The 13520-nt window shown below is 41.3% G+C and overlaps 1 protein-coding gene across 2 annotated transcripts; it reads left to right on the forward strand.

Moving 5' to 3' along the window:
* Positions 1-1347: 1347 nt before the first annotated feature.
* LIN7B (lin-7 cell polarity scaffold B) lies at positions 1348-13472 on the forward strand. 2 transcript variants are annotated; one of them, XR_015696453.1, is made up of 7 exons: positions 1348-1477; positions 1979-2097; positions 2805-2876; positions 5225-5434; positions 6918-7081; positions 10214-11477; positions 11585-13472. XR_015696453.1 is itself a non-coding variant. In XM_014065575.2 (6 exons), the coding sequence occupies exons 1-6, from the start codon at positions 1441-1443 to the stop codon at positions 10233-10235; spliced, it is 624 nt and encodes a 207-aa protein (XP_013921050.1). In that variant the 5' UTR covers positions 1348-1440; the 3' UTR covers positions 10236-13472. The 2 variants fall into 2 exon arrangements, 1 of the variants encoding a protein (XP_013921050.1); XM_014065575.2 differs by having other exon boundaries at positions 10214-13472.
* The last annotated feature ends 48 nt before the right edge of the window (positions 13473-13520 follow it).

Consider the following 13520-nt stretch of genomic DNA (forward strand, 5'->3'; position numbering starts at 1 on the left):
AAAATTGTCTGGAAAATTGCCAGGATTGAATTACTACAATAGAAAACCACAAGCAAAATATTTTTTTCATTGAAGGCAAGAGTATAGAGTGATACTTAACTGAAGTTATGCTTCCAAGCCCTCAGCTTCTCTGCTTCCACTTATATAACACCCAATACTGAAAGGGAGTCCATGCTTATTTCACAAAACAGTCACTCCAGTATGATTTAAATGATGGGCAAGTTCTTGCAATCAAATATAGCAAACAAAATACAGCAATTGTATTTGGCCCTGAAAGGGAAAAAATGAGAACAGAACAGTATGTTAAAAGAAATGTATGCAGGAACTAAAGGGAAAAAGATCTTTGTTGGTTTGCACATGAATTTTCTTCATAATGGGGTTAGATTTTTACAAGTTATTGACTTGTAGAATTGAATCCAATTCTGTGACCTCCATCACACCACCACAGGAATCTTGATTTGTTTGCCATGCATACTTTTATATGATATGCAAAGGCATTTTTACATGATTAAGCTATAGTCTCTGCTACATTATAGTAATGTTCTATTAACGATAAGGGTCTTCTTCAAATAGAACTTGACTCCTGGTGAATTGGGAACACATGTTCAGTTTTCTTGGTATGACTACAAGAAGTGGTTTGCCATTGCTTTCTTAAATCTGTGTACACCCTTGTTTTAAACTTCTGAGGTGTCGCTGTCCAAGCCAAATAAGCTTGGCCAAGTGCTGTTCTTTAATGAGAGTTTTGCAAAACAGTGTACTGTTGCATAATTAAATGACAAGCAATCAAAGTATTTGCTAACAAGTCACAGCAGGTTCCTCAGATATTCATTTAGGTAGCAGGAGTTGTTGGAAATGAGCTTTCAATATAACTAAAGACCTTTAGACGTCTGAATGAAAATTTAAAAAAAAATGTACAAGAGACCAATTTGTACCAGAAAGTCTTGCAAATTCTTCCTGAATGCAGAAATGAGTTTAACTGGCTCCTATCCCTGCGAAATAAAAGGCTTGACTGCTTTGATGTCGCGGGGAAGGCAGGCACCATGGGTGTATTTTGCTTATGTAAAGATTCATCCAGCGATTCCAGGCACGTTCGACTAGAATCCATCTTACGTTTAAGGGAAAATTAGGCACCTACTGCTTATGCACTGTCGGCTCTAAGCCAAATTATGGAGGAGGCATAGATTTAGAATCTATGAGAGTTGAACTTTCAGCTACCGGCTATCGGGCTTCGTAGCGCCTTCCTTTTTCTGGGCAACAGAAGAGACTCTTGCCTGACCTCAGTAACGCCCGGGAAACGGGGTCTTCAAAACACGTGCCCAGGCAGACACGCGCATCAGTAGCCCGGAGGTAGGGCTGCGTGCCGGCTTGCAAAATCCTACACGCACTTCCCACCCTTCCGCTTTGACGTGCGAGGCGGCGGTGGGGTTCTCGGACGTGAAGATGGCAGCGCTGGCGGAGCCTCTAGGGCTGGAGAGAGGTAAGGATGGAGATGGCTTTGCCTCGGAACGGAGGTTCGCGTCGAATGTGCCTGGTGAACCGAAGACAGAAATGGTAGGGCAGCCTCTGGAGCGAAGGAGGGGATGTGATCATAGCTGGAATCTAATCGCCCCGACTGGCGACAGAGAGGACGGAGTATCTGCAGACTTCTGGGGAGGGCTGGTGACATAAGAGTCGCCGTGGGTTCGGCGGCAGAAGAGCAGGGATGGAAGGTGAGGACATGCGGTGCTTCCTGCTAGAATATGGTGGAAACTGCTGCTAGATTTCCTTTCTGGCCAGGGCCCCGGTCGAGGAGACCCGAGCCAGGTTCTCTTCGTCTCTCCCCTTTCCCTAGGTAGTGAGAAGCAGCGCCCCGGAACGGCGAAAGCCAAAAGCCGTGGCTAGGTTACACTCTTCCTCCACTCGCCTTCAGTTCGGTCGCAAATGCTCTCAACGACTCCCGTTCTCTTTCTTGTATTAATATTATTATTTTATTTTGCAGATGTGGCTCGAGCAGTCGAATTGCTGGAGCGGCTGCAACGCAGCGGGGAGGTGGCCCCCCATAAATTGCAAGCCCTTCAGAGGGTGCTACAGAGCAAATTCTGTTGTGCCATAAGGGAGGTGAGACTGAGAAGTTTGTCCTATTTAAGTTGCCCCTCCTTACTTATCCTGCCTTCCATATTTCTGCTTGTGTTTAACCTCCCCCCCCCCCTTTTAGGGATGAGCTTCTTTAGAAAGATATTTGGGAGTTGGGGAGGCGGAGTTAAAGATGATGGTTAGAGTGCCAGTTTTTCAAAATACATTTAGTATAAATGCTGATTGGTTTCTACCCTGTGCTTAGGCTGGGCCAAAAGATGGTTAGGAAATTTTGTTGGAACCTAATCTTTATCTTATTGCTTATTAACCAGGCCCATGTTAAAAGGCAGAATGTATCTGATTTGAATGGGTATAAACAGCTATATTACAAAACAGACAGCATTTGTTCTGAAGGTCCTCTCCTCCCTTCCCAGCACCCAGTCACAATTCTTCATCACCTCCTAACATGTAATTTCTGGTAATTGCACAGTTGGTGTGATACATATCATGATAGCATTCTCCTTTCAATCCACCCCCTACCACCATTTCAACCTTTTACTCTGTATCAGATTCTCTCCAAGAATTTTGCTTAACCTCTTCCTTTTCTGGCTGATAGTTATTTCTGATTTTTTGATTCCTTTAGTCTCCCTTTTTCTTTTATTACCAATTGCATCTAACCTGGATCTTGAATTTTGCAGAGTCTTGCCATTGGAAAACAACTTCCTTATATCCTCTCTTGTATTTCTGGACAGGTTTATGAGCAGCTCTATGACACTTTGGATATCTCGGGAAGTGCTGAGATCCGGGCACATGCTACTGCTAAGGTAATTCAACAAGCTTGTTATGGTGCTACTACTGATAGTGCTGTAGAAGTCTGTATCTGTGTCTTGCCCTCTGCAAATCTAGAAAAAAGCACAACTCTTTAAAGTTTTTATTGACAAGTGCCATAAGCACATCCATGTGCTTTCAAATCATATTTTCCCCTTCAAATCTGCATCTCTTCTCCCCCAGTCCATTGATTTCCTGTTAAGGATTCAGGATATACTAGGGTTGTGTAATGAATTGGATTTGAATGAACAAAAGTGTTTTGAGACATATGGGGGCAGTCAGTAATATGTGTCTACCCTCCACAGCTGCAGTACAACCTGAGATATGATGTATTTGATTTCAGACATGTGTTATGCGCCTATACCTAGTGGGTGTGGGTGGGCAGGAGTAATTCCATAACTTTGCATTTCCTTCCAAAATGAAATACATCTGGCATTAATATCTCTGTGTAAGACATCTGCTCATGTTGTGCCTGCTTTATTGTTATATTTTCCCTTTTGGTTTTCTAATCCAGCCACCAAAACCTGGCTGTTCCGGCAGGCCTGGGGCTGTTGATTAATGTCCAGCCCCACCTAGACAGAATGGATGGTGTGTAATTTTAATAACTGTATTTTTATTCTTAATTTTTTTAAAAAAAATTAATCTCGTTTCTGTAGGCCACCCAGAGTCCTACGGGATTGGGCGGAATACAAATTTTATTAAATTTCAAATAATCATTACTTCAATGTGTTCAGTATAATTAATATTTATTCATGCTTGGTCAAATATTTTGGGAATGAAACGTGGATCAGGAATTTTTGAAACAATTATTTTAAATACTGGAAGAATGTGAACAAAATAAAATGATGGCTACCTATACATGTCTTTGAGTATCATAGAAGTAGGTCATTGGTAGTAACTCATCCTACTGGGTCTATGTATTCTTGGAACTCAAGGCTAAAAACCTTTCATTGTGACTAAAAAAAAATAAAAATAGAAATATATCTGTTGTGAGAAACAGTGTCACATTCCTTAAAACTTCTGAAATGGAAATGGATACTCGTTTATTTATTGCCTCACCTGCTCTTCTACCAAAAACGTTCTCTGAGGCATTACATAAAAATAATTCTTTATAAAAATAAGTATCTTTAAGATTCATAATTAAGGGATATGACTGAGCAATGACTGCAGAATGAGAAATAAAAGCTCTTAAAATATCAAATTGATACATGATCATAGATCATATTGACTTTTTAATGTTACAGTAAATGTATATAGAGGGAAGCTTTGTCTTTTTCCTAACATTTGGTAAACTGTTACCTAATGCTTGTAATTTATAAATTCTTATTTTTTTTCTTTGTGTTTCTCTTCTCCTTCCTTGGTTTCTGGTCCTCTTCCTCCCCCGCTTTCTGTTTCTCCTGAAAAATAAAATAAAGTAGATAGGGTGGCAGCAACCATACAATTAAAACCTCTCTGCTTTTTAAAGTGTATTGCACTTGCGACACACATTAAAAAGGAGGTAGAGCTTTGATTGTGTGGTTGCAGTTGCCACCTTCACTCTTCCTCCTACTGTACCTCTATATTTGAAGCAAAGGGGATTGGGAGGAAGAAAATGAGGTTGGAAGTTTACACCTGTTGCATGTATAGAAGAAACTCATATAGTTGCTACATGGTATTGATTTTCTTTTCAGAACTTAAGCTCCCTTTTTGTTTTTAAACACATTTCCAAAACCAACATATAGAACTATTTGGTTCACCGACAAATGTGCGATAGACATATGCGCACCGACAAAACCGCGACGTCAAAATCGCTAATTGATTTTCAACAATAGCGCGACGACAAATGTGCAATGACAAAATCACACATACGTACGTTATAACCCTAACCCTAAACATTTTTCAATTTTATTGTCATTGCACTTTTGTTGGCGCGATTTTGACGTCGCAGTTTTGTCGGCGCGCATATCTCTATCGCGCATTTGTCGGGTCACGGAACTATTTAAGTTATCCGATTTGGATTAAGTACAAAAGGAGCTATTGGAAAAATAGAATTGAAGGAAATTATGTAATTTCAATATAGACTGAAAAATGAATAGAGCTGGGTATCTAGCGTAAAACAGGAATGGTCACATTTTAATTTATTATCTCTACAATATTTGTCATTAAATGCTCAATTTCCACTAACAGTCGTGCTACAAAGCTATGTGCCAAATTGTGATAACAGAACATGGAAGTAACCTCAAATATAATTTCTATGCAGAAATTTGTTTACAGTATCAGAACTAGAAATTCTTTAAAATTTGTACTGTTTGGTATGTTGTGATTATTGACTTGGAGTCTCCTGGTCTTTCCTTTGTGTATGCAGGCAACGGTGGCAGCCTTTGCAGCTAGTGAGGGCCATGCGCACCCCCGGGTTGTCGAGCTGCCAAAGACAGATGAGGGCCTAGGCTTTAACATCATGGGGGGCAAGGAGCAGAACTCTCCCATCTATATTTCTCGCATCATCCCAGGAGGTGTTGCTGATCGCCATGGTGGGCTGAAGCGTGGAGATCAACTGCTGTCTGTCAATGGTGTGGTAGGTATTGTGTGAGAGGAGACATGGGACCTTCTATGTATGTATGGCAAAGAGGTAGAGATGTGCATGGTATTTTGGGGCACTGATTGTCAACTTCCTGATCCCAGTGAAGGGTGAAGAACAAGTGCGTTAGGCAGACAAAATGTCTTTCAGCAAATAGTGGGATAGAATCTGTTGCAGAGTTGAGGGGAAGACAGAAAAGATTGACTAGCCTTGAATTATTGATGTAGAGTGAGAGACTGAGGGGGATTGTCCCTAAACATTCACATAGTTCTATCCAGTAATATCTGCAACGAATGCCTTAGCTTGGCAGAATTCCTGTCAATAGGTGAAGTAGCATAAGCATACCATTCTGCGTCATTCCTGGTTCCTGTGCCTGACAAATAGAGAGGTGTGTACCTTCTGCCAGTCTTATCTAGTATCAGGTGGCCTGGGAATAGGGAAATTTTAATTTCCTACCATTTTTCCAGAATTGCTCCAGGCCACTGTAGGAAATGATAAACTGTCATTTTAATTTCACACAATACTTCGGCATAATGCTTCATTGAGCAAACAGAAAGGCAGCTCTCCCAGACCCACTTCTCTTCACCCTTAGAACGTTGGGAAAAAATACTTAAAGCTCAGAATAGGCATCGGGTGAGGCTTGTAGTGCTGAAAAGTGCCCAAAATGTCCTCTGCTTACGCTGGGCTTATGATTTAATAGATAGGTTGGTTAAGGATTTGAGAGCATTTCAATGAGCAGAACCTCCATTTTGGATAAATTACTTTAAAAGTTACGATATTTTTTAGCAATTATTAAGGTTTATAGCAATTTATGCATGAGGAAAATAATTTATGACATGAAATAAATCTATATATTGATTATGTAAGACATCAGTTTGTATTACAGGATATGTGGTAGCGGAGATAATCCCCTCTTCTGCCTTCTCTTAAACTGGCATTTCCTAAAACCTAAGCTGGTACAATTCTCTGAACTACAGTCCCAATATATCCAGAGGGCATCCATTTGTAGAAAAAGCTATACATTAACAGCAAATCTTTATGAAGCCAAAACTATATAATGCATACTCTTAATAGAAGTCATTCATTGGAATATGGGTCCAGAAACATCTTTTTGTGAAAAGATGGACACTACTATAAGTTGTAGCAGAACCTTTCCTTACAAATCCCAGCTCAATGACAAGAACCATGCTTATTGCCAAAGAAATACAGGCCAAATAAGGGGAGAAATAGTTTGAATGATCTTTTTAGAGATATTATTGCCTGGAAAACTGAATAACTACCCTCTCCTCTCCGTAGCATTTTTGTCTGAAGTAGCACTTAACATAAATTTGTAATTTAAGGTAGAAAAGGTGGCAGTTCCTCACCGACCCCACCAGTGATGTGGGGGGGCAGGATTGTGGGCAGGATTGTAAGAGGAACGGTCCTTCTCCCCCTTCCCTCTCCTCCCAAAGACCCTGCCTTTTTGTCTCCCATCTTGTAGAGTGTGGAGGGGGAGCAACATGAACGGGCAGTGGAACTTCTGAAAGCCGCACAAGGCACAGTGAAACTGGTTGTACGCTACACACCCAAAGTACTTGAAGAGATGGAGGCACGCTTCGAGAAGATGAGGACAGCACGGCGCCGGCAGCAACACAACAGTTACTCGTAAGAATTGATTCTGAAATAAGTGTTGAGAATTGCAGGTACCCACCAGGTTGCCAGCTTTTGTTTCAGAGGCAAGAGAAGAAGTTGGTGGCTTTCCCCCCTCCCACATACTCCCCCATTCCTGAAAACACCAGCTTCTGCTTGTGCTTTAGAGCAGAACTCCCCAACCTTTCTTGCACCAGGGACCAGTTTTGAAAGAAAAACTGTCTTCCACAAACTGGGCTGGAGGGTTTCACATGCAACCTAGATCTGTTCATGCACAGATGAAGCTTCGCTCGCTCGCCGCTTCTGTGGCCTGGTTCCTCACAGGCCATGAACTGGTATCAGACCACTGCCCAGAAGTTGGGGACCACTGCTTTAGAGGATTGTCTTGTCTTCTAAGCAAAAATATTATGGAGTGGATGGTTAATTTTGTGGGTTTTTAAAACACATTCAAAAGAGAGCAATATTTATAATGTATCTTTTACTGAAGCAGTTCAGGAAGATGGTTTTAAGTTCATTGGGAAATCTAAGAAAAAAGCTCATTCATTCATTCATTCTATTTGCCACCTATATCTCTATAGGCCTATTGTGGAGGCCTACAACAATAAAATGGAAAAAAATGATATAATGATAACAAAGGAGAAAATCAATAAAAATAGTGCAAATACAATAATATGGAATTAAAAGGATGAGTAGAAGGGAGAGCAGGAAGTGCAGAGGGGAGGTAGGGTCAGCAAGTTAGTCCAGAAGCCACTTCCTATATTTTACTCACCGATTGGGTCCCCAGGCCAACTGGCAGAGCCAAGTCTTCAAATTTGTGGAAGGATAGGAGGGGGGGGGCAAATCTTACTGGGGGGGGGCAGGAAGTTCCAGAAGCCTAGCATTGTAACAGAGAAGGCTCTTCTCATGAATTCCATTGGTCAGAGTTCCTTGACTGACAGGATCCTCAACAGCCTCCTCTGCCAATATGACTAGGGTGGGCTTGTTTTAGAGGGACCAGAAAGTTCATCAGGTAGTCTGGACCTCTACCGTGGAGGGCTTTAAAGGTCATAACCATAATTTGAACTTCCATAACTTGGAAACAAGTGGCAGCCCTGCTGCTTGTGAAGCAGTGATGTAACCTGGATCATTCTACAGGCCCCAAAGACTGCTTATGATGCTGCATCTTACATAATTTGAAGCTTCCAAATGCATTTCAAAAGTTGCCCAAGGTAAAGTTCATTTTGTTAATCCAGATGAGAGATGACTAGGGCTTGAGTGACCAAGTGCAGGGAGTCCAGATCCAGGAAAGATCAGAGTTGGTGCACTGGTCAAAGCTGTGCAAAGGCTCTTCTAAACACAGCCGCCACCTGAACTTCAAGCAGAAGTTGTAAGTTCAGCAGAACTCCTAACTAGTGTAGGGGTTGTGAACTGGGTCTGAATGGGGTACTTCAACCCCATCCAGAACTAAGGATGCCAAAGACTTGTATCTGGAAGCTCCATGCACCCAAAGCCACCGTCTTGCCATGGTTCAGTCATAACACGTCCCATATCCAGGCCCCTACAGCTTCCAAGCACAACAGAGCAGGAGTATCAAGGACCACGGGCCAGATCCGGCCCACAGGATGCTTTGATCTGGCCTGCGGGGCCGCCCTGAAAACAGAGAAGCACTGGCCCGTGATGCCTCTGCCAGCAAAAATGGAGCTCAGGAAGGCCACATGCAGCCCTCCTGAGTTCTGTTTTCACCGGCAGAGGGTTGGAGGAGGCCGTCGCAGCCGAAAATGGAGCTTGGGAGGCCATTTTCTCTGACATAGCTCTCGGGCCACCACAGACATCCCTGTCATGAGTGATGTTGAGCTGGCCATGCTAACTCCGCCCCACCGAGGTCAAACACGTCCCTAATGCGGCCCTCAATGAAATTAAGTTTGACTCCCCTGCCGTAGAGCTACCCTCATCACCAGGTTACCAGGTGGATATGTGAAGTTGAGTATCATCAGCATATTGATGATATTTCAATCCATGGTGATGGATGATCTCACCCAGCGGCTTCGTGTAGATGTCAAAAATAAGTGCAGTGAGTACCAAGCCCTGGGATAAGGCATAAGAGAGGCTGGATCTCTTGCTCCCTATCAATACTGATTGAGACCAACCTTGGAGAAAGGAGCTCAACCAGCACAAATGCATGTTGCTAAGTCCTAAGCTACGAAGCAGGCCCACAGGATATCCTGGTCAATGGTATTAAAGGCTGCTGAGATGTCAAAGAGAGCCAGGATGGTTGCACTACCTCCATCCCGCTCTTGCCAGAGATCATTCACATGTGTCATTCAATGTGATTTCTGTGTCAATAGCTGTGCCTGAAATCAGACTGAAAGTTTAAACATTGTTTTCAGAGGTTCTTCTTGATACAGAGGTTGTTATTTAGGAGCACATTTTCTCTTTCCAATTAATTCGATTGGAGCCATGACTCAGGCTGGGATTGTAATAGAAGATGGAGGACCGAGTCTATTTTCTCCAAGCCAGTGTCTGAATTTAAGTTTTTAACACACACACACACTGTTGCCAACTTTGCAAATTGTATGTCTAGTTTGGCTTTCAGTGGAATTATCAGCCAAGCATTCAGCTCGGGACTAAAACAAACTATTTGCAATCCAAATCACTTAAAACGGTGTTTCTCTGCAACTTTAAGGGGTGTGGGCTTCAATTCCCCTAGCTCGACAGCTGGGTGGGGAATCCTGGCAATTGAAGTGCATGTATCTTAAAATTTGTTGAGATGAAGAAACACTGATTTAAGCCACAGTGAACAGATCTAGCTTCAAGTTCCAACAAATCTGAAATGTGGGTTTTCATATATTCTGACTGTTAGATATTCTTGTGAAAATCTAATTTTTTTACTCAGTCTTGAGAATTTTGGCTGTAAGTTTCTCTAAGCAGACGTCTATCTGCTTAGAGACTTCTGAAACCAGTGCCTGATACTTCCAAGTATTACCTTGTCATTGCTGCAGAACTGAAGGGGCTGGGCTAGGTATATGGAAGACTAGGTGTTTGACTCCATCAAACTTATATGCTCTGAGAATAGGGGGCACTTAATATTGGTTCCTGCTTGGTTATACATAGAATCCATACCATGTTGCTGTCACAAATTTGGGGTTTTTTTCTCTTTCATTCCTACAGATCCTTGGAGTCCCGGGGATAAATTTGCACAAGAGTTAATTGGGCAGCTGATGAACCTGATCCATCCTCCCTATCCTTTGGAATGGTTTTATCTGTATAGCGGAGACATATTTATCTAGTCCCTTTCCCTGAGTTGGGAGGTGGGCTTCAGTGTACAGTATTTATTCTTTACATTCCTCTTATTTAAAAAGATGTTCGGTGTAAACAATTCTATATGTTTGTGCAACACCTTAACCTTTGTGAAACTGCAGACAATAGCTACAAAACTACCAAGAGAATCATCCAAGCCTCTGATATATAGAGCTATGAAAGAAAAATATACTCTTCCACAAGAAAACTTAAAGGTGCATTCACCACTGTAGGCAAAGAAACTCCATTTATCCAATTTTCCAGCAATTCCCAACATCATTGCTGCACTTTTGGTATAGGAAAGGTTTTTATGTTAAATAAGCAGCACTATTGAGATGTACCGTAATTCTAGATAAAGCATTAGACGTATTCTGTATTCATAACATTGTTAGGTGTCCATATTGTTCTTTCAGTCCTGCTTCCATGACAGGGTTATTGTGAGGAAAAAATAACAAACAAACATGTTGTATGTTTGGTGCACTGATTGGGAGAGGCTGATAGTAACAATAGCAACAACTTGGGAGGGAGAAGATAATCTGAGGTCATTAAGATGATATCATAGTTAATCAAAACAATTTTATTTAGTCCACATTAGAACATGATACAGCATTTACAGGAGACAGATATGGGAAACACCAGTTTCAGCCCACTTGATTGTCTCTCGGTCTTCTGCTCTGTAAAATGAGAATATAATTGCCCAAGATCTAAAAGAGTTGGAGTAAAATTCCATGAAGGAATGAATTACAGAATATTTCTGAGATACAAAATACTACAGATATATGCATAAATGAAGTGTATTCCATTATGGCAGTGGTTCCCAAACTTGGCAACTTTAAGACTTGTGGACTTCAACTCCCAGAATTCTCCAGCCAGCTGGAGAGTTGAAGTCCACAAGTCTTAAAGTTGCCAAGTTTGGGAACCACTGCATTATGGTATGAAAGAGGAGAGAAGTTCCCACTCCCCCAGTGACATCAGAATAGAATCTATAGTATGTTTTATCAGCTGTTTCCAGCAGGGTTTCTTATCCTTGGAAGCTTGAAGATGTGTGGATGTCAACTCCCAGAATTCCCTAGCCAAAATGTTATTCTAAACGTATTTATTTGGAAGCAAATTTATTGGGGACTGCAAGCAAGATGTAAGTGGTAACCTCTTATTTTTTTATCCCTTTGTGTTACCCCACTTTTCACTGCCTCCAGTTTATTCTCTTCCTCTGACCCCCCCCCCTCCTTTCTACCTCCCCAGTTGCTGGCCAGAGGAAAGGAACCAGCAGCATGAACAAAGTGTTTGCAGAGAGCTTTTGTATCAGGTTGAGCTCTAGAGGTTTTCTGTCCCTCTTCCTTTTTCATGGCAGAACAGCAAAGTATGGAGCAAGGGAGGAATAGTGTAGGAGGGAATGCAGTGTTTTTTTATCTGTCTACCAGCAGGAGGGGATATTACTACAGTGATGAACTAAAAACCACCCTTCTAGTTTTATTCAGCAAGCTAGACTGCATTCTACAATTCACACAATCCAGTTATTATATTAATTCACTGTCTGCTTGCACTTTCGAACACTAAGCCAATAAATTAAGCCATGAAAAACTAACCAAGAGGAACACTAATCAAGCTGCATATGTAAACCCAACTGTTAGATCTTTTACTCACCTGGGTCAAGTAGATGTACCAACCTAACTAAAGAATTTTAGGCTGAGATAGCCATTGCTGGGAGTTGGCATGAAATTGATCAAGATTCAAAGCCTTTAAATGGTCATGGAATGCAATAAGGAAGGGCTGAAACAGAGTCTGTGTACTGGCATGATCAAGACCTCTGATTTTCATGGAGGAGCATGTGACAGGCGTGGTCTTCAACTCCACTTATGCAATCCTTGGGTCCAGCTTAAACCATTCATTTACCAACAGTTCGAAGTTAAAGCTGTACTGAAAAAGTGACTCATGATTGGCTCTTTTGTCTATGACTGTGGAAGCATTTTTGTATTCGGGATATCAAAATTTGGGTGTTTGGCAACCGACATGTATTTACAATAGTTGCATTGTCCCAGGGTCACGTGATCACCATTTGTGACCTTCCCAATCAGCTTCCAATAAGCAAAGTCAAGTGGGGGGGAGCACATTTGCTTAACTGTCACATGATTTATCCCAACACCTGCAATGATTTGCTTAACCACCATGGAAAAAATGGTCATAAAATTAGGACCGAGTCACTGAACAACCTTTGCTTAGCAACAGAAAGTCCCAATTATGGTTGTAAGTTGAGGCATACCTGTACTGCTGCTACAACACCTACTTATTTTGCTGCCAAACCTTGACTGTGTATTTATAGACTTTTAGCAGTGCATTTTTTTTCTCTCTTCTCAAAGATAAGCCCATTTCTTATCAACATGGAAAATAACTAAAAGAGTCCTCGCCCGGTACATGCTTGGCAGCTTTTTAACTCAAAATGCAATATAGAACAGACATCCACAAACCTTTTTAGTTAATGGCATCCTTGGTGGCTTTGTAATTTTTTCATAATGCTCTGAGGCCAAAACTGTGAACTATCTTAAATTAATAGTTCGCTTGCTGTCTGACAGATGTCAAATATCACTGTGTTTTCCTTAAAAAATTAAATATTCCATGATGCCCCTGTGACTTTGTTGCCACATCCTAGGATAGAAATAAAGTTCAAACCTAACCTTATATTTAATCCTAGAGGAATTCTGCTTCTAAAAAATAAATCATAAAACTTTGAGGGAAGTTGAAATTATACTCCAATAAATCTGTTTGCATTCTTCAAAACCCCCATGAGAAAAAAAAAAGTTAGATCTTTACTCTGCATGCAGTGGTTTCCTCATGCTGATATTAGTTATGTTGTTCTTCCCTGCTCTGTTGAGGATGTGGTCCATATGCAGTATTATGGTCAAAGAAGTAGGCATAGTTTTCAGTGTGTTGGCTAAGAACTTAAACAATCACTAGAAAGCTTGCTATTTAAAAGTTTTGAACTTGTAGAAATATTTGTTATCATATTGTATCTTTTAAGTCCCAGGAAATGTAGAGGACTCCTGGACATTAGTACTGTGTACCTCATTATTTAACCCTTTCCTCTCAGGGGCTATCCTAATGAAACCCCCACTCCTAAAAGTGCATTAGTTGGGAATACCAAGAGTGTACTTCCTCACCCTCCAATCAAATAATAGCTTTG

This window comes from Thamnophis sirtalis, unplaced genomic scaffold (assembly GCF_051295495.1).
Source record: "Thamnophis sirtalis isolate CommonGarterSnake01/CBP01778 unplaced genomic scaffold, rThaSir2_p1.2 scaffold_4, whole genome shotgun sequence".
In the NCBI taxonomy this organism is placed as follows: Eukaryota; Metazoa; Chordata; class Lepidosauria; order Squamata; family Natricidae; genus Thamnophis; species Thamnophis sirtalis.

Coding starts and splice junctions, on each gene's coding strand:
- LIN7B (XM_014065575.2), top strand. CDS start 1,441: ATGGCAGCGCTGGCGGAGCCTCTAGGGCTGGAGAGAG. Junction 1,478..1,978: donor GCCTCTAGGGCTGGAGAGAG/GTAAGGATGGAG, acceptor TTTATTTTGCAG/ATGTGGCTCGAGCAGTCGAA. Junction 2,098..2,804: donor TCTGTTGTGCCATAAGGGAG/GTGAGACTGAGA, acceptor ATTTCTGGACAG/GTTTATGAGCAGCTCTATGA.